The following is a 16,628-nucleotide window of genomic DNA, read 5'->3' as shown; positions in this document are numbered from 1 at the left end:
AAGAAGTAGCATAAGCTGATGTAAATAGTAAATACTAAGCCAGTATTAAATGATATATCCAGCAATTATCAGAAATAATTACATAGCAAAACTTCAAATTTTTTTGGCTAATTTTAAAATTTTCAATGCCATTCTGCCTCCCAATATTCAAACTTACAAACTATTTTCATTCAAAAATAATTTTAAAATTACCAAACTAACAAGTACAAGAAATTACCATGATAACATAATGTCCAGTTGAATAAATAAAGTCATCCAGGTGTCTCTGAGTTTTAGGCTAACTTTGGGTCAGTCATACACTCTTAACTGAACCTACCTTAGAGGGTTTTTGGAAGTAAATGAGAGAAGGAAGCATTATGTTTAGTGTCTGACAAAATTCAGACATAAATCTAATAAATGAATAAATCACATGGTATTCTGATCATTTATCACAATATTATAAAACAAGATTTTCCAATATACAATGTTTATAAATGGCTTATTCAATGCATAAAATAATTTAAAACAGATGTAGCTCATTATTTAATATAAACTGCTTTAACTGTAGGTAGATACATTTTTTAAAATAAAAAATACATACCCCTTGGAGCCCTTGAAATTGTATTGAAGGTCGAGAAGGAATTAAATTCTAAAACAAAAAAAGCAAGATTACAAAAGTTTAAAAGTAAAAAATATTTTAGCAAAACATTATAAAGAATTATGTAAGTAATGCATATTTAACAGAAGTATGTTAAGAGATACCATAAGAAATTATATACTAAATAATTTCTAATATTATAGACTTTAGATATGGAATCTCTGAAATAACATTATTTGTGCTTCTAGTTAAAATAGAAATACAGTACTGATGCAAAACAAATAAAATTTAATTCATTTGGTTTCAATGTAAAAGACAAGCAGAACATTAGTTGATTTGCTATTAATATTAACTAATTAAGGATCTATTTCAATAGTTGCTAGACACATAATATATTATTAGTTTTAAAATGCTCACACAATGAATAGCATTTAAAATATTAAATAGTAAATGGCTTGTTAAACTGAAATAGAGCTCTGTCTTTCTCTCTAATTACCTAACTACATATACAGTATCTATTGTGGTAAAAGGAAACCAGTAACTGTGAATGAAAACACTGGAAGTTATATGAATATAAAATAGAAAGAATGGCTTTATTGTGAAAATACTAAAAGTCATGCTCTTCAATCAATGCAAAAATATTAAAACAGCAATATCTAATTATTAAAAAATCTATTTGTCTCTCATGAACCATAATTTTTATTAACACATAGCTCAGACTATAAAACAGCAAATGATTTCTACATACCAAGTCTCTGTTCAAAATTGTTTTTGAACTTTTGATTTCTATAGCCACCTACAGAATGTGACTTTGGGTGGCATACATAATTTTTCTGCTGCCTTTTGTATTAATGAAATATATAGAAGAAAATTTTTTTAATTGGGTTTTGATAACAATTATGGCAGTACAAATCTTTCAAAACAGATGCCTAGAAACACTTTGGTAGGTATACAAAGCACCATTTCTCAAAATGTTAACACAGCTACATCTTTTTCCTGACTCCTACAGCAGTTTTAGAATCTATTCCTGTCTGTCTCCCCATCGGTAATTGCTTTGCTAGGCAAAATGTTAGCTTTATGAGCTTGGAAAAAATAGCTTCCTTAACAATTAAAACAGTTAAAACAGCTATATATCCTGAACACCCCTTTCGAAGAATTTAAATAGCCCTAATAAGAATAACAAAAACTAACTGACCAATTTAGTTATTTCTTTTTTAAAAAGTATTCCACAGCACCTCAATGAATTCATTTCAGAAAAATATCAATCAATAACAACTCAATAGTTGTAAAATGATTTTTAAAATACTTTGGTATTGTTAAAATTTATAATATTAGGAAAAAATCAATTATAAGAAGTTTACTTTAAAAAGTAATCTCCCCTCTCCTTAGCTTCAAACTATAAGCTATCTATCTCCTCTCGACAAAAAGGCCAACTTTTTAGAATTTAACTCAAGGAACTTTATTTAACCACTGAGAGACATAAGGAATGGATAGTAGGGGCTTCATTACTTAAAGATTGGCTGTATATATATATAAAATGCTAAATCATAGTTCAGTGCTGAGTAGATAGGCCAAAATGTATTCTCATCTGGCTTGGCTTCAAGAGCAACACTAGAAAATGTAGGTTTGGATTTCAATTACAACAAACTAGTAAAACGCTTTAGCTAGTTTATTATAGAAAACAAACCTCATAAAATATATTTGTATCCTTCCAACTTCTTCCTGTAGCTCTGTCAATGGAGAGAGTTGAATTGGGATACCAAAACAAGGGTGGACAACCTGTGACTGCACACAGCCTCCATGCAGCCCCCTAGCCTTACATTTCTGTAGCTCCCAAACATCTTTCTACTCAATTTTAATTTGAATGTAAAAAAGAAATGCTGGTTATACAACAAATGTTAATAAATTAAGAATTCAGTCCTATGCATATTTAACAACATAAGTAGCCTGCTAGATCAGGCAAAAAGCCCATAAAAATGTAGCTTTTTTAAAACTCAAAGAAGCCAACCAGATGAGAAATATCTAGCTCCTATTATTGTTCCCCTTGAACTGGTATTTAGAGCATACTGCCCCCAATCTCAAGACAAATGGCCTTTTTACAGCTAGTACTAGGTTTGTACAGTGCATCAACAAAAGTGTTGTCTGTGCATGGACACCCATGTGCAGACAATCAGAGTCAGTTTTTGAAGTAACCATTTCAAAGCAGTTTCTTTAACCCTTTAAAGAAGGATATTTCAATCAGACAAACACACTACATTTTGCAAAGCAGAGCTTTCAAACACACTTTTGCTCAACTCTATTTAGTGTTACATTTTAAAGTGATTATGCTATTTTAAACCACACTAAAAAATAAAAATGCAAAATAAAAGAAATCCAGGCTGATGGGCACAAGAAGCTGACCTTGGTTACTCTTGACAAATAAATTCTGTTCAGTCAGGCAGCCTGACTCATATTTGGACAGGAAACTATCAGGAACTACTAAGGATGCAGGTTAGATTGGGAAGTTGAAGGGAAAAAAAACCTTGGCAAGAAAGCATCGGCAAACAAATTCCGTATTTTTGCCAACCAAGCTACATGGCCATGTCCACAAAACTCAAGAACTGAAAAATTGCATTGTTACTTCAATCAATTCCAATTCATTTTGCTTAACTACATGCTTAACTAACTAAAAATGCAAATAGAGACGAATGTACCCAAGCTATCAGGTTCAAAGAACCAAGAACTACATGTAGAGTTACTTCTGAGTAGCTCTTTATTGTTGTTCAGCTATTAACAGAATCTTGTCAGACTAGAGCAACTATCTGCAATAACAATTAGATTCATTCTGTGAACTCCTGGGGGAGGGGTTGCCATCTTTGCCCTCTTCCTGCTTTCCAGACATTCCAAACTGGGAACGAGCCCCTCCCGCCTGCAACTGTGGATTACATTCCATCACATAAACACTAGGAAACTGGACAACAGCACTGCAGTAGATTGCAGTAGATTATATGCAGAACTGCCATAACTCAATTTCTCAAGCACCATCCAGCTTTTGACAATGTATATAAAATAATGCTAATATTATTTGCATCTATTTGTAGGATACTTTTATAAAATCTATAGAAACTCAGAAAATAATGTTTTTAAGAATATGTTAGAAATAATAGATTCTTGCCATTACTCCTAGATTTTGTAGGAATAAAATCTATTCCTAGATTTTAGATAGAAAATCTAATGCTCAATCACAAGTCTACATAAATCTATTTAATAAATAAAACAAAAATCCGGATTTCACAGGCAGCCAACTATTCCCACAAGGCATGTTTTTAAAAAAAGTTAACCATGAACTTCTTTTCCCGACCGTATATGTCAATCATTAATAGAACAGACTTTTCTATTGGAAAGTGATTGAACAGTGATTACATATTTGGTATGCTAAAATGGCTTCCGGAGGAGCTTGAAATTAATAAAAAAAAACCTGGGAATACTGGTATTAAAACTCATGTGGGGGGAGATAATTCCTCCCCCCTCTCTTGTGGGCATTTATGTTTCTCTTCACTCTCCCTTAATTTCTAGGGCTCAGCCAGATTGACTAGGGGCAATTGAACACCTGCCTTGTTCCTTGGAAGCTTGTGTTCTGACTAGTTCTGGGATAATGATCATGGCCATATGTGGAAATTGAGCAGAATGACTAAAGTTATCTTAGCTAGTGATAAGAGAAGCCACGTGCATACAGACTTGAAATAAAAAGTAAACACAGATTTATCCCTGCCATAGCTAGCAACATTAATGGAAGGCTGCAGATATAATAATAGATGCACATTGAATGAATAGCTAATCCTACACTGGAAACTCAGAAATGCTGGAAGACATGTCCATTGCCTTTAATGACAATTTCACCATTTATTTTAAAATGCAGGATATTGATCCCATGTATACACAGTGGGAGGGAGTAACTCCTTCCCCCGAATAAGCCTATGACATTTACACCTATGACATTTAAAACAGTTCTGAATACCTGAATACAGAGATCTACATGTGTAAGTGGTTCCTTAGATAGCTTGGTCTGAAATTACTTGGGGATCTTAGTTCAAAACAGAATTTTGAAATTGGTTCCAGAAGTCTACGAAGAAACTTAATTGTGCCAGGATAAAATGTCAAAAATCAGTTGCATATGCATTTTTGTATTGACCATAATTACCATATAGTTATAAGAAGATAAAAAGCCTTGACATTCATCAAATTCTAACAGCATTTATTTTGAGGCTGATCTTCAAGAATGATTACATCTAGAATATTGCTAATTAGAATAGTGCTAATGTATGCTTAGATACTAATATAGCAAGACTGAACACAGATTAGCAACAGAAAAAGAGTTGGTCACAGAGATATTCTCATCATTATATTTAAATGAAATTAAAAGTTTTTTATTTGAGGAGAGACAGAGTCAAATATAAGACAGACTGTCATGGATTAATACTAGCATTAGTTTATTTTATTAATCATTACAAAGATGACATTTCAATATAGCTTAAAAGTTTGAGTGTTTCTATAAACGACATATGCATCTCATAGCTAATACTGCCTATTTGTAAGACAATAATGTGAACGTTTCAATTTCTATATTGTTTATGCTATAGCATAATATGCTATAAAGCATATTAAAAGTGGTTGCATTTATTTTGAACGTTACCCTGTCAGTTAACATCTAAATTTCTTTAATGAACACTATACCTTATTAATAACAGGCACGAAGGCCTACTAAATTAAGGAATTTATATTAAGCTTTTGCATTGTTTTAAATAATTTGTTTATTGGGATTTGTCGATACATATGTCTGGTTACAATAGTGTTAAATTAAGTCGTTTAGAATGGATGGCAATAATAAATGCAATGCAACAAATAAATAAAATTTATATTTATTCCTGCTATATATAACATCTAGTTATAGGAATTATTTCTTCCTATTCTATGTTTAAGAATATTTTGCTGCTGAATTAGTTCAGTAATGGAAAAGCTAATGTAGATTACCTTTTCAATATAAGCAAGGTTAACCCTAACTTTTGCTCAGAAATTGATGATTTTTAAGCTATCAAGAGCTAGTTGATAGCTCTATAGATAACTGTCTAAATAATGTGCAACTTCCTTTGTATCAAAAGTGCTTTGAAAATTACGTTTTGAAAAATTCAATTTTAATATCATTTTATAAGACAAATTAGATGGGTCATTTTATGTTTTTCAACTAGTTAAGGAACCTGTTTATAACATTTAGAAATAAACATTGTATTTACAGTATGTGTGTGTGTGTGTGTGTGTATGTGTGTATGTATGTGTGTGTATGTATGTATGTGTGGGTGTGTATGTGTATATATATATATATATATATATATATATATATATATATATATATATATATATATATATATATGCACATTCTCAGAAATATGTTCTAGACTGAAATATTAGTATAGTTGTTCCCCAATGTATAAAGATTGTATACTTAGTTTAATTTATAATACTTCAGATTCCCTGTCATCCTTACACTTTTTAAATTAATCATTTAAATTTTACAAGGCAAATGTAATTATTTTCCATATAAGAAAGTTGAGATTAGCACACATTTTATATAGTCATGAATGTGGAACCCATGTCACTGCTTCAGATAAAATAAATTATTTTTTCTGCTTTAGGATATATTTTTAACAATTAAAACTGTATTAATTGTTTAACTGATAAACAATATATTTCAGAGCAAAGTTGTATAGGGGACAAAAAATATTGTTTAAAATTTAATTTTTACCTTTATGTAGATTTGGTATTTCATATATATTAAAAGTTTTTCTCAATGTTTTATTTTCTATAAAATAAACTGCTTCAAAAAAATAACTCCAAGTGTATGACAATGCAGAATACCTTTGATCATAGAAAAGGTAAAAGTAATTTGAAGACAATCATTTTCAATCTGAAATGAACTGATAGTAATTTTAAAGCTAACCTAATACGCAGTACAATAAGATTAGATTTTCCTGATACAAATATTAACTGTTTTTTTTCCAAGAGGAAGAAAACTCTTTTGTGTTACATTTCATTTAGCTGAAATAGAAGAAACTAAAAATATCTGTAATGGTGTAAACTTTCAGGATTAATTTTCTTCTTTAAATATTTGATTTAGAAATCTAGCTAAACTGCTCTAGTTCCAAAAAATAAAGGGAAGGAAATGTGGTGGCTACATTAACAACCAGCAGCATTTTCTGCATTGTTCTTGAATAAAAGTTTCATGGTAAAATAAGAATAACTGCAGTTTCAATTCTTCAACAAACATATGCTATAGCTAAAGCTCCAATCTGAAGTTGATTTGTAAGGGTTATTTGACAGAAGTAATAATTTCCACTGGTGCTTAACAAGGGAAAGAGTTTGATGTACTAAGTAATTATTCCATATATATTCCGAACTGGCTATAGTTTGCTGAATGGGGAAAGAAAGTTGACCCAGTCACACAGCTACAGAAGAGTCAGATTCATTGAAGGAGACTTATTTTGTTCACTATTTTAGATTTACCCTGCTTATTATGAAAAACAACCATTAGTCATAAGAAAAGGCACAATTTAGAGGTCAATTCTCAGAAAACCATGTCTGACTCATCTTTCTGCAAGAAGAACAGCTAGGAGAAAACAGGGCGGAGAATGGGGGAATAGTCTGCCATCTGTCAAGAACCTGTTATTTAAATTCTGTCTGGTTTAGTTATGTTCTCAGCTTATCTATTGCTGTTAGAAGGTTTAAAGGAAAAGCCCTTTTGAGAGAAGCCTGCTGGCAAATGACTTTACTAGAGTATTTAAAAATAAAAGAAGAAAGTTTGATCAGCACCTTTTCCCTAGAATCTCTGCAATTCAACAATTCCCCCAAGATTTCTCTGAACACTCAGAGAAAGCCAGTAACAAAAGAAACTTAGGTAAAAAGAAAGGGAAGCAAATTTAATTTGAAATTCCATGTTAAAATTCCAGTTAAATAGAGCTTAATCCTTCTTGCTGGGCACAGGGTAGCACACAGGAACTCTAATGTGCTTTGAACAAACACAAATGAGGGCTCAAGTTTCCACTGGAAAGCTGCAGCTAGATAATAAAAGAGATCAGCAACTCTCCTGCCTCCTACTTCTGCAAAAGAAGATTAACACAGATCCTACAGGTCACTTTTTGTTGATCTGATCTCCGATTTTTTTTAAGTGTCCCCAGACACTCATATATGAAGCTAATGCATCTTAATATTTAATCTTTTTTTTCAAATTAAATATATTGCACTGCAAATTTGAATAGCTGTTAGGGCCACTTCAAATAAGTGACACAATTTGGCCCCATTTCGGGGATCGGGAGAAAAAAGCCAATGGGGGAAGGGAGTTCGGATGGCAGGAAGATTTAATATTTGTGACAGCATTATAATGATGTGCAATAAATCTGTCAATGTTACAATTGTCACTTAAAAACTCAGCCACCAAACACGCTTCAGAAAATCAAGAAGAAAACCGAGTTCCCAAATGTACCCACACCTATTTTCTCCCACACACATTTAATGGCAGCGAGAGGCCAGAGGGAGAAGACCAAAGCCCATAAATAAATGACAGCTCAGCAGAATCGGTTTCATCTGGGAACGGCCGGCACTGGTCACGGCCAGCTCCGGAGGTACAAGCTGGCACCGACACCCAGAAAGGCGATTTTCTTGGGTAAATGCCATTTTTAAAAGATGGCATTAACCCCAGGCGGCGTCACCCTCATCTCTTTCTGCCTGAAAGCAGCTGCGGCTCGGGAAACTTTGTATCCCGTAAAAGTTTTCTTTTTTTCTTTTGAAAAGAGATCGTAAGGGGGAGGGGGATCGAAGAACAGGGAAACAGACTTTAGGAAAAAGTTAAGGCTCTGGACTGATCGGGCAGCCATAGAAGGAAACTGAAGGGGATCCTTCTCTTAAGGAGAACCTAAAGTGGCTCCCGCAGTTGCTTCCCTCTCAACCTTCTTTTCCTTCCAAGCCCCGATCCGATGAGCCCCCGGATAAAGGTTACCTCTTTCCATCAGTTAGTTTTTTATTTTTTTTTCCTTTTAAAAAAGGTCCTTAAGTCTCCGCGCTAACTCCAGGGGGAATCCCCGAGGGTCACCGACCTCCTAACCCAGGCGAAGCGTCGCCTTCTTCGGCGGCTAAGACCAGGTTAACCGGGGCTCTCCTCACCTTGCTCCCCTGGTAGTTCTCCAGTGCTCGAAAGGCGGTCTCGGTCAGCTTGACATGCAGCACCGTGATATTGTCCTGCGTGACTCTACCGCAGGATACGCCATACCTGCCCCCTTCCCGCAGCGACGCCATTTTACGCCACCTCCCGCCCCACAGCCACCGACGGGGCCGCGAAGCCGCCACCGGAGGCTGCTGCTGCTGCTGCTGCCGCTACAGCCACTTCGGCAGCAACAGCCATCCTGCCGCTGACGTACCAGGCAACGCGCAGCCGCCGCCACCGCCGCGGCACCCCGCCCACTCAGCCCAGCAGCAGGAGCCTCGCCGCCCCTTCCCCGACACCCCAGGAGCGCCGCCCCTTTTCTCCCACGCGCCCGGCCTGGCCGCGGCACGCAAGACCCGCCCCACGCGCAGGCGCCAGGCCACCGCTCTTTCCAACTCCGCGCGGAGGAGCTTACCCGAGGTCAGCGGGAGGAGGTGGGGCTACCTGGTGACGTCGGTTCATACGGTATTTGATCACGTTTATATCATTATTGACGCTTGGGATTGAGTCACCTGTAGACTCATTATGTACGCTTGGTCTGAGTTGCCCTGCGTTATGTGGGCTCCCTCACGACTCTGGTGCTGCCCGGGATCAATTGTAAAACCTTTGCAGCCTAGCTTCCTCCTACAGCAGATCTGTAAAAAAAAATTAACTACAATAAATGGGTCAACTTGTCTTAAATGGTAGGGTCTCCTGCTTGAGCAGGGGGTTGGATTAGAAGACCTAGAAGGTCCTTTCCAGCTCTATTCTGATTGAACTTCAGAGCAGCATTCCCCTTTATTGCAGCAGCAGCAGCACAACTTATGCCATTACTATATATATATAAAGTTGAATGCCTCAAGAGTGCCTTCTTCGTGGTGTGTTTTTCTTTCTGGAGCTCAGGTGTGCCATTATTCCCTGCCTGCTGTAGTTGTACATAAGTGTGTAGAACTTCCATGTGGATTGGCCTACTGACTAGACAAGGTTGTTTAATCAGAATAGAGCTGGAAGGGACCTTGGAGGTCTTCTAGTCCAACTCCCGTGCAGAGCCCTCCTTTTCTAAATCAATCTTGCTTAATGAGAAAATGTTGTGACTTCTTGAAAAGTCACAATTGTATCATTATGCATACTTTTGTGAATTGATAATGTATACTTAAAGTGTCATAAAACTTTTTTTGCTGAAAAAAAGTAAGGGCTCCTTCATTTCACATGGGTGAAAATAGGTATGAGGCAAGGCAGGAGTACCATGACTAAACTAGGAGTATACTCTTACGGTTGATTTTTTCCCCCCAGTAGTACAACCTTATCCGTCAAGTGCATATGTTTATCTTTTCTTAATGTGTGTGTTTTGGGGAGGGGGTTATAGTAAATGTTAAGAGCAATCTCCCCTCTGCTCTGGATTACTTTCTGGATTACTGGATTACTTTCATACTACTAAACTTGTTTATTCTAAAGTAATCTTATTCTTGGCGAACTTGTGATGATGCTCAGTATGGGAAAATCTCTCTGATATGACAGACTCAGCTATTTTCTCTCTTTGTATCTGATGAAAATAAGAATAGAATAGAGCTGGATGGGACCTTGGAGGTCTTCTAGTCCTGCTCAAGCAGGAGACCCTTTACCTGTGATGGTGAACCTTTGAAACACATGCCAGAAGTGTCACGCAGAGTCCTCTCTGTGGGTACACGTGCCATCGCCAATTGGTCTTTAGGTTTCCGGTGCTCTGGCACATGCATGTGTGCATGGGTTCTGGTTTGGGCACTTGGTGCCGAAAAGGTTCGCCATCACTTCCCCATACCATTTCAGACAAGTGGCTGTCCAGTCTCTTCTTAAAAACCTCCAGTGATGAAACACCCACAATTTCTGAAGGCAAACTCTTTCACTGATTAATTTTTCTCACTGTTAGGAGGTTTCTCCTTAATTAAAGGTTGCTTCACTCCTTGATTAGTTTCCAACTATTGTTTCTTATTCTGCCCTCTGGTGCAGTTAATTGTTAATAAATAAATGATAGATCTTACCGGTAGTTCTGTAGTATAGTGCAGATACTATGTTTAGAATTACAGTTTAAATGACCACCATTATGGTAATTCTTTCCAGCCTCTATTGTTAAAGTCCCTAAATCACAGTTCAGTGTCATTTTTAAAATGTTGATCCATTTTATCTCCTGCCTTAATATCACCTGTCTCGCTAAGTCATATAGAAGCTCATATTTAACTTACCAATAATAGATTTCTTGGTATCTTCAACAAACCAAAAGCAAAAAGTATGCTTTCCTCTACTTAGTTTAAAGCCAGAATGGATTATGGTTCTAATTCCTGTATATTGCACAATTTTCCTCCTCTTGGCTCACTCTGCAATAGCATGTCTAATAAACTCTGTGTTTTGTGGCAGATTGAATATGGCCAATGAATTAAAATAACAAGACCATTTAAAGATCTTTAACAGTTGCATGTTGACAGAGATGTATTTATTTTGTCTTAAAAACTTTTATTTGGAATAAGAATCCAGTGGTGTAAAGAAAGTTATTAATATGCTTTTAAAGGTATTGTTGGAAGTTTAGTTTCCAGTTATATTTATACCTATTAAATGGGACATATTTTTATACAATACTTAGTTTCAAGACTGAAACTCTTACCAGAATGTAATCTGATATGAAAATAAATGTACTGCTGTTATGAGATTGGCTACTATATTGGGTACAAATTTAGAACATCATAGTTTTTGATACATATACCGAGAAAGGGAGGTGATGGTGATCTGCTTGGTAGCTGATTACAACAGATTGGTTGCATAATCCTGTTTTTTCCAGGATTAAATACTGCTTCTCTGTGCATTAGGATTTAATGCTGGGTAAGTATTTTTTCCCAGAAGTTTGATAAAGAGATACATTATGATTGCACTCCACCAGATCACCAAGTAGCATAGCTATTAAAGTTAAAAATATATGGATGATTTAGGTTTTAGAAAGATTAATCTAAGGATAATTAAAGATAAACATATTTGCATGTAATTGTATTCTTTGCAGAGTATTATTGTGCAAAATATTATTGCAGAACATTCAATGCTAGCTTTCTAGCTTCAAAGGGAAAAATTTATCAAGACAAAAAAGCTGCTCGGGTACCCAATTAGGATCAAAAGCATGGCTGAGATTTTAAATTTGCTTATGTCTACCTAAGGTTTTTACAAGCTTTTGTTTGTAGAAATAGTAATTCCTTTCCCATTGGAAATAGCATTTCCTCTCCCATTGGAAGTACATAATAAAGTTGAGGAGAAACATCTGCACTTATACCATGAAAACATAATGATAAGCAGTATGAGTGCAGGATTCTCATATGCCAAGGTTTAGACTATGATCAAGTCCATTAAATGTACAGTTTTAAAAATATTTGAAGCATATTTCAATTTCACTCGACATTGGTCCTGTGATTTTTAGCCCCCCACTCCAGTATCTCCACATTTTTGAACCCAAATGAGATAAAACAGGAAGAAAACATCCTGCCATGTGCTACTTGTAGGAAGGGTCATGGGAAGTAGAGATAGCAAGTAATGGTTAACAAACAATACCTCTGAGCTTTTTAGACTTTTACTTATCCTGATGGAATGGCAGCAGAAGTATCTTCCTAGTGACCTGATAAAAGCTGGGAGGAGAAATTGTGGAAAATATTTGTATGTAATAAAGTTGGAAGGGCCCTGTGAGTCAGTGACACATCCCAAACTTCTTGAGGAGGTTTAAGTAGCTTTACTGCAGTTACACTATATGTAGCCATTTTGAATAATAATTACCTGGTCATTATTCATTTCCTTCATTTTTATTGTATGTGTTCAAGAATTCAGCTTGGGGAAGAACAACCTCTAATTCAATTTACAAGCATGGTTAATGGCATGGTGGTTAGAATGCAGCATTGCAGGCTAATTCTGCTGACTGCTGACTGCCAGCAGTTTGGCAGTTCAATTCTCACTGGCTCAAGGTTGACTCAGCCTTCCATCCTTCCAAGGTTGATAAAATGAAGACCCAAATTATTGGTGGCAAAATGCTGACTCTGTAAACTGATTAGAGAGTGCTGGAAAGCACCTGAATATATGTATGTACTGTAAGTCTAGGTGCTATTGCTATTACAACAAACACAATTAGAATAGGAACTGAAAATGGGAGGGAAAAGAAGGAGTGAAATTGCCATTTTTAAAATATGTAAGTGATGAATACTCAATAGGGCAGTTGTACAGAGACAAAAGAGAATTAAAAATAATTTTTTTTGTGGCATGGTGAGAAAAGGATTGTTATGTAGTAGTATATTTGGGTGACCATAAATATTTAACTGATACTTATCTGTATGGATATTTCTCCAGTGCACTGCTCAGAGAGCCCAAATGCTGGGTTAACACAGCCTATCTGCCCTTGGACTGAGTGATGTTTTTCTTGACCACGCCTCCCTTTGCCTGCACATGCTCAATTCGAAAACTCAGTCCGCCCGAGTTAGGGCTGTTTTGGGAGAGCTCCAGTCTAAGAGCAGAAAGGCTGGAAAAAGTTTCCCAATTTGGACCACGTTTAAATTCTCAGATAGAGGAAATCACGCTTCTACATCAGGTCTGTCTATTTACCTCCAGTGAGGCTTCCGTTGCTTTAAGAGAAGGGCTGCCGGGTTTCCCTGCTGTTGCTAATTGCAAGCACTGCAGGGGGTTGGAGGGGCTGGCTAGCAAGGGAGCAATTAGTGGGATAAACCAAGTTCCCTGTTGGAACAGGGGCGTCCCAGGGGGAGGAAAAGTCCAGCAAGGCTCTGAGAAGGCTCTAAAGCAGGTGAGCCGGATTGCTAGGATTCCCTCGCCTGCTCCATTTTGCCCGGCAACAGCAGCGACGGCTGGAGCCTTCGCACGCCTTTCAGGGCTGGAAAGAGCGGGAAGCGGCTGCGTGCGCACCCCCCGCCATTTTGGATCGCTCCGACTCACTGGGCAGAGCGGCAGAGCTCAGAGCGTGCTAGGAACAAGGCAGCAAGAAGAGCCCAGCCAGCCAACGGAGCCTCAGCGAGCCCTCAACGACTGCAGAACGCCGCGGGGAGGCTGGGGGCTAGTCTGGGAAGCCAGCTAGTCTCTCCCTCCGGAAAATAAGCTAAGTCTCGGGGAACCGAGGGCGGTGGGAGGAAGGAAATCCGACCCCAAGGCGGCCCTTCCCTCCTGGAGATTCTGCCAGCGCTTTTGGACTGCAAAGGCCAGCGCGTGCCCATCCCAACTCCAGCCATCTTCCAGGCCTCGTGGGGACCTGAAATGGCTGAGGAATGCAGGGAGGCCTTAGGGGATCAGGTGGGGCCCTCCAGCAAGCGCTGCAAGCTGGATCCCTCTGTAAATAAAGGCAAAGGGCACAAAGGCTCACTTGAAAGGTCTTCTCCAAGAGCCACAGTGGATCCCAGGGAGGTTTCAAGGCCCCTTCAGCCAGAACCTAGCCCAGACCGTCGCAGCAGGGAGTCAGCTTCCCCTGATCGTGAGGCCCAATCCCCCGGGGACAGTGAATTCTTGTCTGGGGATAACTATGCATCCAGGGATCCATCTCCTGAAGCATCTTGGGGGTACCCCGACTCCCCTAGCTCCTCCATCGGAGAGGAACGAGATTCTGTCCAGAATTCCCCCTTTGGGAAGGGTGGATCCAGCTCAGGCAGGCCTAGCCAGCGCAGGCCCAGTAAGCAAGAGAAAAAAAGGGGAAAAAGTCCTGCTCTCTCGGATGAAATGAGGGAGGTAATTGCCTTAGCCATCTCCCAAGGGATAGCTGAGGGCATTAAGCGCAAGGGCTCTCGCAAGGGCAAGGCCCCAAAGGAGAAACGCAAACCTCGGGCCTCCACCTCTAAGGAGCCTGTATCCTCCTCCCCATCTTCAAGCCCCTCTCACTCTGGGTTATCAAGTTCTGAGCAGGAAGAAGGGGAGATTTTCGCCCTTTCCGAAGACGAAAACCCCACCCCTGACAAGCCAAAATTCTCTGGCCTATTTCAACCGTCATTATTCAAGTCTATCTTGCACAAAGCCATGACGGCCACAGAGTTAGGCCCCACCTCCAGGCCTGAGGCCTCTCAGGCTTCCACTTCCAAGGATCTTAAGCATGGGTTGTTCAAAGAGACAAACCCCAGTGGGGGGGATAGAACTCTATATGCAGTAGAAGATAAAATGGAGGAAATCCTCAAATTCCCAGAAGTAGATGCCCCAGTCGTGTCTCTGACTTCCAATTCCAACCTGCCAGCTGAGCTCCTAGAGGGACTTAAGGCAGAAGATAAGAGGTCAGAAAAGGCATGTCAGAAAACACACATGGCGTCTGCCTGGGCCATCAAGGCATCCACCTCTGCCTCCCTTTTTTTATTAGGGCCACCCTATTCTGGCTGCGCCAACTCAGGTCCAGACCCCCGCCCAGGAAATCTAGGTGGCGCCATGAGCTAACCAAGATTATTACCGCTGTCGAGTATTCGGCGGATGCCACCTTGACAGCAGCAAAATTCTCTTCCAGAGCTCTAGCTTCCAATATCACCTCCCGCCGCCTCCTATGGCTCAGGCACTGGCAGGCCGAAATGAAGGCTAAATGGAAGCTGGCATCGGCCCCATTTAAAGGGGGCTTTCTGTTTGGAGAGGCCCTGGACAAGTTTGTCACCGAAACCAAGGACAAACGCAAGATCCTTCCGGCAACCTTTAAAAGGGGTGACCGGAAACGGGCGGGGTCCTTTCGTAAGAGACCCTACAGGAGCCAGGAAACAGGACAATCTTCTCACCCTTCCCCCTATCAGAGGCCCTTTCAGGCAGGGGGGGATAGGCACCAAGACAGATCCTTCGGGGCTCGTGCCAACCAATCCCAGTCTTCCTTCGGAGACCATTCCGAGGAGGAGGAAACAACAGTGGTGGATCCCGGCCCTTTCGTAAGGGAAAGTGACGGTCACAGGGATCCCCCCATCGGGGGTCGGCTACGGCTGTATGCCGACAGGTGGGAGGAGATAACATCGGACAAGTGGGTCCTCAACACCATTCGCAAGGGCCTTCTCCTGGACTTCCTATCCTTTCCCCAAAGAAAGGTTATCCGCTGTCCTACCCCCAGGAACCCAGAAAAGAGGGAACGCATGAGGGCAGAAATCTGCCATCTCCTAGAGATAGAGGCGATAGAGCCAGTCCCCAGGGATCAGCAGGGAGGGGCTTCTATTCGATCCTCTTCCTAGTGCCCAAAAGTTCAGGGGGGTGGAGGGCCATCTTGGACCTCAAGAGCCTAAATCAGCAATCTGGCTTACAAGAGGTTCAAGATGCAGTCACTCCACTCCATCCTGGGCTGTGTGAGGGAGGGGGACCTATTGACATCAATAGATCTCAAAGAGGCCTACCTGCATGTCCCCATCCATGTGGCCCACAGGCGGTTCCTGAGGTTCTACGCGGAAGGGAAGCTTTTCCAGTACAGGGCTCTTCCCTTCGGGCTATCATCTGCGCCCAGAACATTCACCAAAATTCTGGCAGTGCTAGCGGCTCATCTCCGCAACCATCCGGTTCGTCTGGAATGTTATTTAGACGACATAATCATTAACTCTCTCACCACCAAGCAGGCACACCGCGATGTTTCTCTAACTGTGCAGACCCTGCAGTACCATGGCTTCTCTGTCAACATGGAGAAGAGCCAGTTCCGACCATCCACCTGTATACAGCACCTGGGTGCGGTCATCAACTCCACCTCCTGCCAGGTATTCTTTCGCCACACCGGCTGTCGAACCTGAGACGCAGAGTGAAGCACTGCAGCCTTGCCAGGTCGGTACCCATCATTCAGCTGTCCCAGCTCCTAGGGATAATGATCTCGTGCCTGGGGGTGGTTCCCTGGGCTCGCCTTCACGCCAGGGA

General features: G+C 39.8%; 1 protein-coding gene across 2 annotated transcripts in view; it reads right to left on the bottom strand.

Moving 5' to 3' along the window:
• ELL2 (elongation factor for RNA polymerase II 2) overlaps positions 1-9,005 on the bottom strand; it is a 39,688-nt gene extending 30,683 nt beyond the window's left edge. Inside the window, exons 1-2 of one of the 2 annotated variants that reach the window (XM_032214788.1) lie at positions 8,768-9,004; positions 581-628 (exon numbers count right to left, since the gene is read on the bottom strand). In XM_032214788.1, coding sequence (XP_032070679.1) covers positions 581-628; positions 8,768-8,899 — 180 coding nt within the window. In that variant the 5' untranslated portion in view covers positions 8,900-9,004. Of the gene's footprint in view, positions 1-580; positions 629-8,767 lie in introns of both variants that reach the window. The other variant, XM_032214789.1, reaches the window with a different exon arrangement.
• Between the last annotated feature and the right edge of the window lie 7,623 nt (positions 9,006-16,628).

Source organism: Thamnophis elegans, chromosome 3, assembly GCF_009769535.1.
Source record: "Thamnophis elegans isolate rThaEle1 chromosome 3, rThaEle1.pri, whole genome shotgun sequence".
NCBI classification, from domain to species: domain Eukaryota; kingdom Metazoa; phylum Chordata; class Lepidosauria; order Squamata; family Colubridae; genus Thamnophis; species Thamnophis elegans.
This window is presented reverse-complemented; position numbering and strand designations above follow the sequence as displayed.